We start from the raw sequence: 17,228 nt of genomic DNA on the forward strand, positions 1-17,228 counted from the left end.
GAAAACTCAAGCCAGAAGTTGGGTTCCCCAAGCTGTCTCCATCTTCTGCTCTCCATAACAACACCCAGGCCATCACGTGGGAATGTTTAATTTAGAAGACTGGCAAAAACACAGATCATCATATGACCCTGGCATGGATAAGATTTTTTAAAAAAATTCAAGATGAAGTAATGTTGGTAGAATGCAACATGTTTTTTGGCAGTGACATGGCATAACACAGCTTTTTGCTTTTCACACTGCTTTGGGTAGTCTGGAGGGGTTGCATAAGTATATTTATTTTTATAATTATCTCTGCAACTGAGTCAGTGTTTCCAGTATACTGTAAATCATATGGTATATGTGTATAGACTAGTGTGCCTTAGTGGCAAAGAGTGAGGGTTTCTATTCTACCTGAAAATTCTGTGTAATACAGGCATCTGCATATGTTTTCAGTCAATCAAAAGAATCTTCATTATTTTGTGTATCTAAGTGACATCACGTATGTTTGACAAACTCTTTAGCTCCTCTCTCTCTCTTGTAGTAAAAACAAACAAACCAACCCCTCCCACATGAATAACAGAAAGGAAAACCTTTAAAAGTCCCACAACAGAGATTAATCTTCAGTTTTTCCTATTTCAGTTATGTTTCCCACTTAAGCCATACTATATATTTTTCAAAAAAATTATTTGCTGCTTTTATTGTTTGAGATTTATTTTCCATTGACTTTATTTTAATGTCGATCAATATTTAGTGGCTCACTTTATATTTTATTCCTATACACCACCTTGAAAGCTGTGTAGCTATGAAGGATTTTTAAAAAGCATTTAAGCCCAGATACATGGATTCTGTTGAAAATTCCAGTAGTTTACATTAGAGTACCACAACATTCAGATCTGTTCACTAGCAAATTTTACAGAGCAAGCCTACACATGGCTACTTAGAAGTAAGTCCTTTCTTTTAAAAAGAGAACAAACTGAAGGCCCATGAAAAACCATGTGAAGGAGAAATTATTTGGATAACCCTCCCTCATTTCCCCCTACGGAATTTGATAAGATGTCTGGAATTTCAGCAGGCTAATTTCCCCTCTTCCCTTCCACCCTTTAACCAGCTCTCTTCTAATGCTTCTGGAGCATGTTGAGTCCTTTTTCTTTTGGTTAATTCACAAAGTCATACTTTTCTGCATAAGTAGGGAGATCTATGCAGAAACCTGTTGCTTGTCCTTAGATGGTCTGATTTTGTTGCTTTCATGGTCATATTATTGGGTAGACATCTTACAGCTGGAGGAAGTTGCAGCACCCTAACTGATTTTTTTCCAATTCTGTGAGATTTTGAACCTTTTTAGGAAACCAGCAGGGGTGCAAGACCAGGAGGTGGGGGGGGGAATCTCTGCTTGACTCTGACTTTCCATTGCAACCATAAACTTCATTGTGCATACTTCTAAGTGCACAATATTATTCAATGATCTAGTATGCATATTTTCAAGGCCACCCCAGTAATAATTTGCTTTATCATAACCAATTTGTATGTCGAATAGTGGTGCAGACCAAATTCCACTACATGCCAGGGATTCCCATCTCCTCTTTCAAAGGAGGGCATTCTTTGTTTGTTTGTATGTTTCCCACCTGGGAAAAAAGGACTTGAGACTGGAACGGTCCGCTTTCACTTTTTATCATTTCAGTGCAGTGGCACATGAGCAGAACAGTTGGGGCTGCACACGCAGAAGCCTTTCCCGAAATGTTACATTTCCACTCACTGGGTATTTGATGGGGGCAAGGAGAGGAGGAGCTAAATCCAGGTTTTTGCACCCTCTTCTGAATACCATTTTTGAGGAATATTAGCTGTTAAAGGGGGACTCTGTATGCACAGCCCTGGCTGCAAGATCAGAGATGGCAACCACGCATATAGAACCCATTGGCACATTCAATTCCCAACTGCGCTCAGGACACAGGCACAGAAGCCTGCTGCCACAGACATAGTGCTCTTGATCAGATTGGGAGGGGGTGTTTAAAAACTAGACATTTATTTTGGCATTTGTAAGTTGTCTTTCAATCACAGACACCTATGAAGTATGAGCTTCATGATATCATTAAGGTTATGCTTTCAGAGTGATGACAAAGTCTAATTTTAAAAATCAAAATGTGTAGCCAGAGCAGAACAATAAGCTTTTATTTCCCTGAAGTTCCTGTCCCTTTACAGAAAGTTTCTAAAACAAAACCAGCCAGTGAGTTTGACAGACTCCATATATTTTGAGCTTAAGTTCTACAAACGAACCATTATGGCATCAATTAGATTGATGTGAGTTTCAAATTCATACAGCCAGATCCTAAAACATGCGACAGCAACAAGTATGTGCTAAGTGTATACAAAGAAAGAAAGAAAGAAAGAAAGAAAGAAAGAAAGAAAGAAAGAAAGAAAGAAAGAAAGAAAGAAAGAAAGAAAGAAAGAAAGAAAGACTTTTTATTTACGGAATTAATTTTTTAAAATTACTTGCTAGAACTTGATTTATACCAACATAAATTGTAACATAAAAAAGCAGTAACATATTTACATTTACATGGCACAGAAATGTACAACCTGTGAGCTTCCATGCTGAAGGCAGCCACTGGCCTGTTTAAGAACCAGCCACAAGAGGTCCAATAAACCCATTGTTTATTGCTTGGAATTGCAAAAGCTTGGGGATTGTCATGCACTGGGCACCTACTATATATATTGGGCTGCTTTCAGCTCTGTGAGTTGCAAGATGAGCAGTTCTAGCATGGCCAAACACTAGAAATCATTTCAGTATTCTTTGGTATGGCCCTCTAGGAAAGGGTGAAGGGAGGCTAAGTGTGACACAACAGTTGTTTTCCTAAAGCCAAGGGCCTTGTTTGAGGGCCTGCAAGGCAAGGGCAAGTGGAGACATGGTAATCTTCAGGCCTCCTGGGGGCTAGCACCACAGCTGCTATCAGCTAGGGAAGCCTCCACAGCGGCACGAGCTCCTTGCCCCCCACCCAGGCCTGACCAATCAGGCACAGTCTGATGCAGCTGGGGGGGGGCAGGGCCCTGGTCAGCAGATCTCACAGATGAGTTTTCCCTCAGGTCTGCCCGGCCAGGTTAAAAAGGGCCTTGCTGTGCTGCCTGGCCTCAAATGGCCTCATGGCTTTTCCCACCCATCCCTCCCCCTTTTCTTTTTAAAGTTGCAGGAGCTTCACATCAGGCGTTCTGTTTAATGTTGGCTTGATTGTTTATTTTCTTTTTGTTTGTCACAACTGCATTGGCTGTATCAGCATGGGGCTGGATCCATTTTGGGGGAAAGACAGCCTATGTGCCCATTTCCCCCCATCGTGGAGATCCCCTTAAGGGATTTTGGGGTGAGGGCTTACAGGGGACATGTCCAACTTGGGGGCTGTCAAGGCATCTTCACTCTCACTTGGCAGGGGAGACCACGCAGTGGCTTCCACCCACATAGAATCCTATATCCTGCTATCCCATGGTGCTCACCCCAACAGGTGGGCTGGAGTGGTGTAGGGTACATCAGCTGGCAGGCGGATCAGCCTATGCCTGGACCCATTTTGCTCCATGCTGCACCGAGGCTGTTACAGCTGCTGTAACCAATAAAGTTGTGGCCATTTTCAATTCAGAAGCTTGTATGTTGTTTCCTTGCATTCGCTGGGAGTGGGTGGCTTACTTGCCATCCCCTCGTCCCTCAATGCTGGGCCCGCAAACTAATTTGTAGCTGGAGATTTGTCATCCATTAGTTTACACCACTGCAATGGAATAGGGTTGCTGATTCAGTTTGCTTTTTATAAATGCTTTCTGATTTGTACACTCAAATGGTTTTTCAAAGGAATGGGACATGCAGAAAAGTGTGTTAAAAAGTCCACTTTGTTTCAGTGTTTCATTTTTACATCCAGAAAGCTGTTTTATTCTTTAAACCAATGTCATACCCTTCAAAACCTTCATCACGAGCACCATCGGGTCTAGGGTAAATGATATAAGAAGTGAGAATGGAGGGGAAATGACATGAAGATGGACAAGGTTGGTGTTCTAACCATTTTCCCAGGCCCAAACTATTTCCCCCCCTGTTAAGAAATTTCCTTATCTGCTGGAATCTGCTACACCATGTCTGCAGCAGCAGCTGCTGTTGCCACACTGGACTGTGTCTCTCCCTTGACTGCTGATCCATCATGGTAGCAGTCAAACAGTTCAACAATTAAGCAAGTAATATACTTCTGGGGCCATTAAAAGAGCCGACTGCCCCTTGGGTCATGAACATTATCTCAGATTTCAATGCATGGCAAAATGGATCACTGGGAGAAGACTTTAACACTTTCAGAATCACAAAGTGGTTTGAAGCCCTTTTTTCCTGGCTGGAAAGATTCAGGTGAGTGTTTTTAGAGGCTGCTGTACACTGAAGTAGATTGATGGGTCATTTAATCAAGTACAGATTATTAGTAGTTGGCTCTCCAGATTTTCAGGAAACCCTGCTCTAGCCTTACTTCCAAAGATTTTTTTTGTACTACCCAAGATTCTCAGTTGAATTTGAACCTAAGACTCTGTATCAGGGCCAGAAAAAATATTTAAAATCTTAGAAGATAGTCTAGTACAGATCAGAGGAAATAATCTGCCAGGCTTTATCAGGTGGTATTAGGCTATGCAGTTGAATATCAACATATGAAGCTCCTATGGCATCTACTGAGCTAGCCCATTTAACCCAGTTCTCAGGTCTCTTTTTTATCTGCCTCAGGTTACATACAAAGCTTTTGCTTACCTACTTGACTGGCTAAGTAATAGATTGATCATCTTCTGCTGTGCTTCTGCTTTGCATTACAAGATTACAACATTACAGTATTTAGGTAAATACATTTTATTTTATTCCCTAACACCAGAATAGTATATTAAATCAGACGAACATTTACCTCCATGTGCTGCAAAAATTATGGCTAAGTATATGCTACCGAGTTGAATTAGGGTATTCTATGATTTTGAAAGTCTGACATCTACTTTTTAAAAATGTTATTCCAATTAGCTTTTTCTGTTAAAGGTAGTTTGCATTTGTATTTATGAAAAATAACAGGTTTCATGCATTGTTACTGAAATCCATCATCACACCACAACATAACCAATCTCTATCAGCCTACTTTGAGACTGTAGGAATTCAATCAACCAACATTGGTTGAAGTCATGGCCATTCTTACTTTACTTAGTCAGGAGATTAAATCATATATTTAGCCCCATTTTCTCCCCCCCCCCCAGTTATCATTGCAGAAGATACTGGTAACATTCAACAACTCCAAAGAGTTAGCATCAAAAAGAAAAGCAGACTATGGATACATTGTGACCCACAGCTGTGTAGGCAAATGTCCACATATAGAATACAGAAATGTGTCAGTTGGCAGATACAGCACACACACAACCATGAAGGTGAAGGGCAGGGGAGGATTGGCCTTTCAAGTTCCTGAGGAAATTCCTCATGGGCCTCTGCCTTGGAAAGCTGTCCTCCATCCCCCTTCCTCTCTCTCTGACCACGTTCAGACTGGCAGTTTGGCCTGGCAGCCAAACGTTTCAGGAGCGGATTAAAGGGGCGGGTTCACACAGGGACAACTTTCAGGCGTCCCCCAGCCGTACTCAAGCCATCTTGTGCCGCTTCCCTCCCGAGTTTAAAAAGTACCAGGTGAAAGTGGTAGCAAACCATGCGTAGAGCTGGTTGATTCCGGTTCCCTGAGTGTGAACACAAGCGCCGCTAAGGCGGGAACAACCCGCAGTCGTTGATAAGAGGCGCTGGCTGTTTCCGCAGCAGGCACCCATTCGCATAGGCGCATGCAGCGGAGCACAGAAACAGCTGCTAACAGCCCACCAGGGGTGTGTCAACAGTGCGAACGCTCCCTTGTGCTTCCTCCACAGTATCCTCCTGCTTCATTCGCTGCAGTGTGAACAGGAATACCATGACCAAGCCGTTCTGGGTCTTCTTTGCCACGACTCCCTAGCACTTCATATTCCCAGTCTGAACTCGGCCTATATATATATATATATGGCATTTTCTCTCGTGTATGAAGAGAGCCCATCCCTATCCAGCTCAATTTATTCCAGACTTTACTCTCTCACCTGAAGAGAAGAGGCATTTTAAAGGTGAAAGCTGGCCAGAGATGAGCAGCCACCACTATTTAAATGCTTCCAAAGGGGCTAGATGCTCTCTCTTCTCTGCAAGAGCAAAGTCCAGAGCAAACACGCCTGCACAAGCCTTTCATCTCTTTTTTGGATGTGGAGCTGCCAGGGAGTGGCAAGGCTTGCTGCATGCTGCTGTTACCCTGAGGATGAGGAGCTACTGCTCCATCTAGGTACCCCCCCCTTTGGGCTGACCTCTGCAAACCATGTTCTAGGCTTACACCTCTAGCTTTTCTAGCATTGACTGCATTTCTGTCTTCCTCCACTTTGCCTTCTCAATCTCTTATTTTGCAGAGGTGGGTGGGGTACTAGGAGCCTGGAGATTGTCTCTACCTACCTAGCTGGGGAGTGGCATGATCCCCCCCCCCCAGTAGTGTCTGTATGTTTTCTTGTATATCCAATGCTGGTGCACCTACAAAAAAACTCCTTAGGTTGGCTTTTCAACACTTCAGGAAAACAAGGTTGTTATTTTGCAGAGTTGAGCATTCCTCTTCTGCCTCTTTCTCCCTCCTTTATTATTTCTCTTTTCCATAAACATCAGGCTCTCTTTCTTCCCTTTCTGCTGGGATCATTTTGTAGCACGTGTACCATTTCTGTAATGGCAGAGTAGTTTTACAGTATAATCCTAGGCATGTTTACTCAAAAGTAAGCTCCATTGTAGTCACTGGAGATTACTTTCACATAAGTGTGCACAGGACTGCTGCCTGACAGTGCAATCCTATGCACCCTTACCTGGGAGCTAGCCCCATTGAATACAGTGTAACTTATTTCTGAGTAGACAATTAAGTTGCAAGCCACTCCTGGAGCCCATGTTGGGCTGAGAAATGGACTACAAATGTGAAAGTAAATGGGGAGAAATGTAAATAGTAGAGTCAAAAGGACATGAAACACCAGAAGTACATTCTGCACAAAAGTTTTGCATTGAAAAAATGTGCACTTTTGACCCCCCCTTTCTAAATTTGTGTATGTGTTGTACCGATGAAAGTTTATGCCACAATTAAAAAGTTGGTCTTCAAAATATCAGAAGACTCTTGCAGCCACCAACTCTATTGTGCTGGAAATTTCAGAGTAAAGAGTGAAAAACCAAAGAAATAAACAAAAAAATCCAAGCATTTACTAAGTAAAGTAAGGACAGATATGTTGCACTGAAGCGCTTGATAGTTGGGAGGCTACTGTTGAAAGAGATTTCCTAAAGCATAGGTTCCAACTTGAATTTTGATCTCCACAACAGAAGGGAGATGTGGCTTTGAAAAAGAGGACAGAAACATGTTTACATGCCTGGGATGCATGTTGCTGCATAACTTCCAGTTGTTGATACGTTATATAAATTTGTCATATTGAGAACTTTGGAACAAGTAGTGTTATAATGTAACCTTGATTTATAGCTCATGATTGTTGCATTTTGAGAGTTTGGAAACTTTATGTGTTACATTGTAACTCTGGCTTGGAGCTTTTGACTTTGTATTAAATACTTTTGGAGTTGGTTATAAGAAACCTTTGATAACTTAATATTTATTAAGAATGGTCAAATCAAATAACTTTTAAACTAATTTCATATATGTTGCATTTTATGATGCGGCATTAGAGAGCATAGCTGAATGTCATTCTGTTACAAACCTTCTCCTAAACTGACACAATCACATTCAATCTTTGCAATAAAACCAGAGTTTACAATAAATATTAATTAGCCTCCAGATTTCATATATGTAAATGGGACTGACAAGCAGGAACTGATTAATCATAGATTATGGGAGGGTGGAGCCAAGTGGCGCATGGCGGACACTTAGAAGAAGGGCTCCCGGCCTCTTTTCCCTTACATCAACTTGAAGACACCTTTCTACACCTTAATGCCTAGGAGAAGCACGAGAAAACTGACGGGAAGCAAAATTGAAAAAAACTGGAGTGGAAACCAAACGGTAAAAGCTTTCTTCCCAATTAACGCTTCACCGAAAATCTCGGCCCTATTCCCCACTGAGGACTCTAAGATGGCTCCGGAAAATGCTGCGGCAAATACAACACCAGCCTCCCCGACTCCAGCAGAGGCGCCACATACAAGGAATGATCTATGTGACCTGAGAGAGAACCTACTTAAAGACATGACGACTTTAGTCTCAGACCTCCTGAAACCAGTCCAATCCTCATTGAACGACTTAGTAAAAGAAGCCTCTAAGTTGGCGGAAAATGCCTCAGAGATGGCCCTTACACTCCAAGAGGAGGTAAGAACATTGGAAGATTCAGAAAGATCATTGTTGAACTGCATTGCTATCTTAGAGAATAAATGGAGGCAATATAATCTAAAATTTTGAGGATTTGAGGAGGGGGCGGAGGAAGGCAAGGACTTAGTCACGTTTATTTACACTTGGCTGGCAAAGGAGTTAGAGCTTGAAGACGGGGTCGCTCCAGCGATTGCAAGAGCTTACAGGCTGGGAATCATAGATTAAGTATGGAAATATTTCATATCATATCTATCCCACATTAAAGGCATTTGGATGTTAATAGCTTCATTGTAAATCATCTACAACTCAGGCAAACATTTAATTTGATTTTCCTGTTGATATATGATTTGTCAGTGTTATATAGTCAGTAGAATCAGCCACTGCCATTATACACACTCAAAACATTATCTCCATTGCAACATCATAATATCATTATGATTATTAAACAGTTACTTAAGAGATGAAATGGCTGAAGCAAGAAAGTTACATGACTAAGCTGCTGGCCCTAAATACATAAACTTGGAAGTACGTTCTAGTGAAAAACTATGGGTCATATTAGAAAATAGACATAAATATGATGATTAAATCATGATATTAAAAATCTTCCAACAATTAGTAGACACAGTGTTCATGAAGCATTGTTCAGTTCCTTTTACACATACAAATGAATACAGATTATTGTCCATCAAGGTCAGTTCTGTCTATTCAGACTAGAAGCAGGTCTACAGTGCCTCAGGCAGAGGTCTTTCACATCACCTACTTCCTGGTCCTTTTAACTGGATATGCCAGGAACTGAACCTGGGGCCTTCTGCATGCCAAGCAGAGGCTCTACCAGTGAGCCACAGCCCCTCCCCTGAAGATCCTTCTTCAGCTCAGTTTCTTTAATATCTAGGTCAGCTTGATCCTACTGACCCACAACAGCTGCATCTGCATCTACTGTGAGATGTTACAGCTAATAAATTAGTCAGATAATATGGCTTTGATTCTTTGCAAGAAAAAACCAAGGAGCTGCGACTGATGAAACGAGAGCTCAGACGACTAGAGAGACGGTGGTGGCGTGTTTGCGACAAGGCAACAAGAGCATCCTATAGGACGTTTATGAGATCCTATGAGATGGCAGCCAAAGCTGCGAAGAGAGAGTTTTACGTGGCCACGGTTGCGTATGCTAGCTCACGCCTGGCACAATTGTTTAGAACTATTTGGTCATTAACAGAGCTGCCTCAGGGCAGACCAAATACTAGGGAACTGGATATTGGCTGTGAGGCTTTTGCGAGCTACTTTGCAGATAAAGTCTTGCTGCTCTGCAGCGATCTCTCTGACATAGTTGAGACAGTGAGCGAACTCAAGGCCCCATGCACACCTTCTAGTTCTATTCTGGATTATTTCAGTCCACTCAGCCTTGAGGAAGTGAACAGATTGCTCTCAACAGTACACCCAACCACGTGCAGCCTTGACCCGTGCCCTTCATGGCTCATAAAAGCTGGCCACGAGGGGTTGTGAGGTGCCCTCAGGGATATTATTAACAAGTCCTTTGTGGATGGATGGTTCCTGGGGGCACTCAAGGAAGCGATGGTCTTCCCTCTCCTGAAAAAAACATCCTTGGACCCGGCCAAATTGGCCAACTACCGGCTGGTCTCCAATTTGTCCTATTTGGGCAAATTACTTGAGAGAGTGGCGGCGATTCAGTTGCAGAGCTTTATGGATGACTAGACCCGTTCCAGTGCGGCTTTCGGCCAGGCCATGGCATGGAGACGGCACTGGTCGCCCTCACAGATGACCTCCGGAGGCACCTGGATCGAGGCGGCACGGCGGCACTGTTGCTGTTGGACCTGGAGGGTGGTAAGCAGTGGGGTACCGCAGGATTCAGTACTGGGTCTGGTGCTTTTTAACTTGTTCATTAATGATTTGGAGTTGGGATTAAGCAATAAAGTCACTAAATTTGTGGATGACACTAAATTGTTCAGGGTGGTAAGAACCAGGGATGATTGTGAGGCACTCCATAGGGTTCTGTTGAGGCTGGGCAAGTGGATATCAATGTGCCAAAGTACAACGTAATGCATATTGGAGCCAAAAATCCTAACTATAAAGACTCACCAGGAGAGTGATCTTGGAGTCATGGTAGATAACTCACTGAAAATGTCGACTCAGTGTGCAACAGCAATAAAAAAGGCAAATTCTATACTGGGGATTATTAGGAAGGGAATTGGAAAAAAATCAACCAGTATCATAATGCCCCTGTATAAATTGATGGTGCAACCTCATTTGGAATACTGTGTACAGTTCTGGTCACCACATCTCAAAAAAGATATTATAGCATTGGAAAAAATGCAGAAAAGGGCAACTAAAATGATTAAGGGGATGGAACACTTTTCCTATGAAGAAAGGTTAAGCTTTTAGGGCTCTTCAGCTTGGAGAAACAATGACTGAGGGGTAACATGACAGAGGTTTACAAAGTTATGCATGGGATATAGAAGGTAGAGAAAGAAGTACGTTTCTCCCCTTCTCACAATACAAGAACTTGTGGGTACTCAATGAAAATAATGAGCAGCAGGCTAAGAACGGACAAAAGGAAGTACTTCCTCACCCAAAGAGTAATTAGAAGAAGAAGAGAAGAGATTGGATTTATATCCCGCCCTTCACTACCCAAAGGAGTCTCAGAGCAGCTTACAAACTCCTTTCCCTTCCACTCCCCACAACAGACACCCTGTGAGGTAGGTGGGGCTGAGAGAGCTCTGACAGAAACTGCTCTTTTTCAAGAACATCTGTGCCAGAACTATGGCTTGCCCAAGGTCATCCAGCAGGTGCAAGTGGAGGAGTGGGGAATCAAACCTGGTTCTCCCAGATTAGAGTCCGCGCACTACACTACACCAAATTAGAACGTGGAATTCACTGCTACAGGAAGTTGTGGCAGGTACCAGCATAGACATCTTCAAGAGGGGATGAGATAAACATATAGAGCAGAGATCCATCAGTGGCTTTAAGCCACAAGGTATAGATGGAACACTATGTCTGGGGCAGTGATGCTCTGTATTCTTGGTGCTTGTGGGGTAACACTGGGAGGGCTTTTGGAGTTCTGGCCCCACTTGTGGACCTCCTGATGGCATCTGGTTTTTGGCCACTGTGTGACAAAGAGTGTTGTACTGGATCGGCCACTGGCCTGATCCAAAATGGTCTTATGGATGGATGGATGGATGGATACACACAACCTGGGTTCATAAAAGAGAGAGCACTGATATGTTAGGAAAGTAACTCAAAACAATATTGCACACATATTCAATAATGACAAAGAAACTCTAATTTAAGGCAACTATAAAGTTATTACTAAATTAATACATTACTAAATTAATACATTAATAATTGGTAGAAACAACTTACGATGTTCCTGGACTTGCTGTTGGTGGAGGACCTATAAAAAAGAGATTTAAAAAAAAAAACCAGGAAAGAATTTTTAGCATCAAGTAAGGTACTAAACCAATCTATTCACGCTGAGGATGATTTTATTAGTTTCAAATTTCTAATATACAGGCAAAAAACTATTCTTACAGCAGTAATTATCCAGTGAATACTAATACATGTAACAACTTTTGTTCTTTCATTGTACTTAGCAGCTCAGTAATTAGAGTCTGAGATGCTTATTCCCAATGAAAATGTGTGTGAATTTTCAGTTCCCAGTTCTGGCTCATTCAGAGTAATAACAGAAAAAAGACCATATAAGAACCCAGTGAACTTTTTACCACAAGCTTTCATTATTTGACCGATATTTTTTGAGTATTTGCTTTCAGAAACTATGGGAATGAATGATAGAGCCAATACTTGAACACTCAGTTGTAAATAGTGTCAAAAATTCTAGATCTGTTTGCAACATTTAGAACTGTTTCCAGTGTCCAAAGAAAACAGAATAAAAATGAAAGAGTAGTTTTTCAAACCAAATATTGTGATAAATTTTAATAAGATGAAAAGAAAGGCTCATTTCAAAATTAGTCATGAAATAATTTTAAATGAAAAACTGTAGCAAAGAACCAGAAAAAAATATGCAGGTAAGTGCATCCAAGCAGGTTTTGAACTTGTCCTTATGTGACACAGGACAAATGGGAGCTAAAACTGAGGTAGGGGCTGCCCGCCTCCAAGTGGTAGGCGGAGATCTCCCAGGATTACAACTGATCCTGCTGTACTAGGTCTCCCTCTTCTAGCACATGAACATGCATCGCTCACAAGGTGCATAAAATTCGAATACCCATCGTGGGATGACAGTGATCAGAAGATGAAGTCAGAAGTTTGTAATTCTTCCTCTCCTTACCCCAATCCCATTCACCTATACCTCAGATCCTAAAAGTTTCTGTCAGGGGGTTCAAATTCAGTCATTAGAGATTTTTGGCAGCTATGCATTTGTTAGTTCTAATGCAATTACAAGGTTCTCCATGGCAATGAATAATATATTATTAATATATTAATCAATATTAGTTATTAATATTAATACCATGAAACAGTATTCCCGAAACAGTTCCCAGGCTAGCAGCAAGCCAGAAAAACAGCACTAAAAAGATGGAAGCCTTTAGTTAAATGCCTAGGCAAAAAAAATTCTGCTTCTATATACCTTGTGGGCAGTAATAAACATTGACTGACTGACTGGCTGGCCTGGGCAAAAAAGAAATTATTTGGCCTGGCATCTGGAAGACAATAAAGTCAGGGGCAGATGAGCCTCCAGGGGAAAGGCATTCCAAAGGCCCCATCCCTTGGCAAAAGAGTTGTGTTCCACTGGTATCAGTGTCCTTGGGTCAAGTGAAGGATCCACCATTAGTTGAATGAAAACTTGGAATCCAGTCCTTTATATCTATTAGATTTTATATGAAAAGCAAAAAACTAGAATGAGCTAAGAAACTGAGCAATTCCCTCATTTTGTAGAAGGGCTATGATAAGATGAAGAATCATGGGAAAGTTTCTGTTGCTATATACAAAGTCTGTGCTTGTGGAGCCTGTGGAGCCAGAGGTTACCTCTGTCTAGGATTGCCACGTCCCCCCTGGACACAGGCAAGAAGCAGAAGTAAGGTTGCCAGCTGCAGTTTGGGAAACTCCCGGAGAACTGAGGGTGGAGCCTGCGGAGGATAGGCACCTCAATGGGATACAATGCCACAGAGCTCACCCTCCAAAGCATCAGTGTTCTCCAGGGTAACTATCTGTTTAGTCTGAAGATGAGCTGTAATTCCAGGGGTTCCCCAGGTCCCATCTGGAGGCTGGCATCCTTGTGTCTGTCTCCAGAGTGTTGTTTTGTTTTTTACCTAGCATTTCTTTTAAAGTACTTTGCCAAAGAGGAAATCTTACCAAATTTCACAAACAGTACCCCAGTTGTAGAAACAGTCTTCCTGCCATTTGTTGCCACACACTGAAAGTAGCCAGTGTCTGTGGTATCCAGATTTCTTATCCGCAACCGAGACCCATAGCTTGTTGCACGGAAAGATATCCTCCTGGGCTCTTGTACAACAGGAGCATCATTTTTCAGCCAGCGCACAGTTGGAGGAGGATTGCCAGAGACTTTGCAATGCAGTTCTGCTGTCTGGCCTAGAGTAGTGGTGATATTGTTCATAGGCTCATCAAGTGTCAAGAAATAATCTGTCAAAAACACAAAGAAGAGTGTTTGCTATAGCCTGCATTTCTGGAATTCTCTTTCAAAAACAATCAGATCCTAGCCTTTAGCAGCACTGAGAAAATTATGTGCACTGTATACTTTTCCAGATACAAATATACATTAAACACTCAGTTATGCTGGTCCTAATTCAAGTGTTCCAAGGGACAAAGAGTTCCTATGTCGGCTTCCTAATTCTTGTCTCTTACGCATCGTACTACCCTTATTTCTTTTGTTTCTGTATTCTCTTGAAACAAAATGAGATTCCTGCACATTCAGGGTTTACACACATATACTGACTTTGGATCTGGGTTGAAGTATTCATCTTTGTGCATGCATGTACCTATTACTGTGGAATACAAATAAAAATTGCACAGCAGTATGAGGGAAATGTCCATATTCATCTACTGATTTCTTTTTCATCCATTTTTAATTACAGATGTATAAAACTGGCTGTTGGGAAAGTGGTCTATGTCACATTTCAAATGTGGGTATAGTTAGGTTACCTAGGCAGAATAATGGTTCAGATTTTCAAAAGAAGTCAAAAGAAGTTGTAGGAAGATGTTTTTAAATCTATGATCAGCACCTAAGGTAAGTTTTTTACCTTTATGTTTTACTATATTTTACTTACTTCGTTTATACCCCACCTTTCTCTCCAATGGGGGCCCAAAACAGCTTGCATCATTCTCCTCTCCTCTCTTTTATCTTCACAACAACCCTATCAGGTAGGTTAGGTTGATTAGGTTGAGTGTGTGGGCTTGGCCTGGGGTCATTCAGCAAAGTTTTAATAAAGCATGCAAATAATGTATCTACATGACACCTCATCTCAAAATCTGACTCTTAGTGCTTTAGAAACATTGTACAAGCATGAGCCTCTTTCAAACAGCCTTTGCAACCCATTTTAGTGGCTGGTTGCTAATGGATTTTTTGTGTCATTTCAGACACAACCAGGGGTCTTTTCGTAGAAAAAGAGCTGCAGGAACTCATTAGCATATGGTATGCTAATGAGCTACTAGGCTATTAACATATGCCATGTCCCCTGACATCACTGGAAGTGATGTCAGAAGGGGAAGCAAAAGGGGGGGAGGCATCTTCAAAAGCCTCCCCTTTCCTTCCCCAGCTGGCCTGGGGGGGGAGCGAAGAGAGAAGGGGTTTAAAGTTTAAACCCCTTCTCTCTAGAGTTGGGCCACAGAAGGAGGAAAGAGGGAAGGAAAAAGAGAGAGTAGAGAAAAGGAAAGAAGAAAGGAAAGAGGGAAAGAAAGAGAAGGAAAGGAGGGAAAGAAAAGGAAAGGAGGGAAAGATGGCAAAGAGATGGAGGGAGGGAGGGAGGCTCTCCCACCATCCCCCATCAAGCCCCTGCCACCCCCACCCCCGTGGATCCCTTACCGCTCCTGCGCGGGCCCGGGGGATGCAACGACGGGGCTCTCTGGCCTCCCCCAAGCCGCAGTGCTCCTGTGTGGCCCGAGGGACACAGCGGCCAGGCTCTCCGGCCTCCCCCGAGCCGCAGCACTCCTGCGCAGGCCCAGGGGATGTGGTGGTGGGGCTCTCCTGGTGTCCCCCGAGCTGCAGCACTCCTGCATGGGCCCGGGGGACACAGCGGCGGGGCTCTCTGGCCTCCCCTGAGCCACAGTGCTTTCAGCGTGGGGACTAGGGGCAGGGCTTGCCGCCGCCATTGGTGCAGGCTCCTGGGCTGCCGGAGAGGCGCTCCAGTGTGCTCCGGCCCCAAAAGACCCCTGGACACAACCGTTTTAGCAACTGGCTGCTAACAGATTTTATTTACCTTTCATACAAAGCCACCTGCGTCTAGTTAGCAAAGCGAAGTTGAGCCATTTTTGAGGTTAATTGCTTTCTTCCATTTTCAACACTTCTTTGCACTTTGGAATCTCTGTAGTCTACTGTTTAAAATGTCTGCAGTACTTCCAATAGTGTTGCAACCCCCCCCCCTTTTTACCACACAGCCTTTCTCTGATTTTTTTTTGTTCATTCTAAGTTAAGCGCTATAGTGCTAGACCAAAATAGCACTTCAATGCTGTAGTCGGACCATTGCAATGCCTTGCAATTATTTTGGTCTAGTGTTACAATGCTCAATTTAGAATGACCCCCCCCCAAGACCGCTGGGCAAAAAGAAGCAGGGGGGAAGTAGCGCTATTTGAAATGGCCTGAACGCTTCAGAGATGGCTCAACAACTGAATTAAATTTGCTATATGAAACCCCTCTCTGTGTATTTACTCAGAACTGGGCCAACAATGGGTAACATCCAGTTTAGAACAGTAATAGGAAAGGGGCCATGCTAAGGTCGATTGATACTTCACACAATATGGCTATAGAAGCGGCTCACTCTGTCTCTTCTCCATGAGAAAAACATTCTGTAAGCACTAACTTGCCATGCAGATTGCACCCCCCCCCCCAGAGTACTGTTTTTTCTCTATGGCACTACAGCTAGATGCCAGCAGTTTGGTGGTAGTATGAAGACAATGCACATGAGGGAGCTGAACTGTATGGAGGGGTGCCTTGGCACCTGAGGCAGCTCCTTGCTGAACTTCAAGCTAGTTCCATATGCCTAACATACTGTGTGAACACAATGGTTAAAAGTTAACTGAAATGCTTACTAAACTATAACAAGAAGCTCCCCACATGAAGCCAAGGACTTAAAGTTGTGTGACTTACTTCACAGTTAAGAGAGGAATTGGGCTTCACAAAAAGAGAACCTGAGATTTCAAAAACCATCTTAAGAACGTTCATGCTCAGTGTTGTTGTGAGCTGATCATATCATAAGATATAGCTATATGATCAAAGATTATTTCATTTTGTGGAGAAGCGGAATGTTAAACCCACATCTACAGACATGTTAAGCTCTTCTAATCCATTTTAGCTTCTTTCAAATGATACATGAAATACTTTCAGAAATAATGCATCTTTTGGATTAAAGCATTTTTTACAATGTGGTATTAAAATTCAAGTCCTACATCACCCTGGAGTCCCACTGCATTTCATTTCTAGATCACAGGTGCAATGCTAGATACCTAACCCAAAATGTTTGTTACAAAATGTGCACAGAAAACCATTATCTAGCGCAGGGGTCCCCAACCTTTTTGAGCCTGTGGGCACATTTTGAATTCTGACACAGGGTGATGAGTGCAACCACTAAATGGCCACCAGAGAAGCCCAAGTGGAGTGGATAAGAGGAGTAAGTTTTTAAAAATACATTGGGAAATAAGAGTCAGAGGGAGAGAATAAAATCAACACTGTAGTGGCAGGTATTGCTGAAA

General features: G+C 42.6%; 1 protein-coding gene across 1 annotated transcript in view; it reads right to left on the reverse strand.

Moving 5' to 3' along the window:
* ROR1 (receptor tyrosine kinase-like orphan receptor 1) overlaps positions 1-17,228 on the reverse strand; it is an 84,107-nt gene that overhangs the window by 52,172 nt on the left and 14,707 nt on the right. The window contains exons 2-3 of the mRNA XM_015416175.1: positions 13,659-13,946; positions 11,715-11,745 (exon numbers count right to left, since the gene is read on the reverse strand). Coding sequence (XP_015271661.1) covers positions 11,715-11,745; positions 13,659-13,946 — 319 coding nt within the window. The remainder of the gene's footprint in view (positions 1-11,714; positions 11,746-13,658; positions 13,947-17,228) is intronic.

Source organism: Gekko japonicus, unplaced genomic scaffold (assembly GCF_001447785.1).
Source record: "Gekko japonicus isolate JY-2015 unplaced genomic scaffold, Gekko_japonicus_V1.1 scaffold479, whole genome shotgun sequence".
NCBI lineage: Eukaryota > Metazoa > Chordata > Lepidosauria > Squamata > Gekkonidae > Gekko > Gekko japonicus.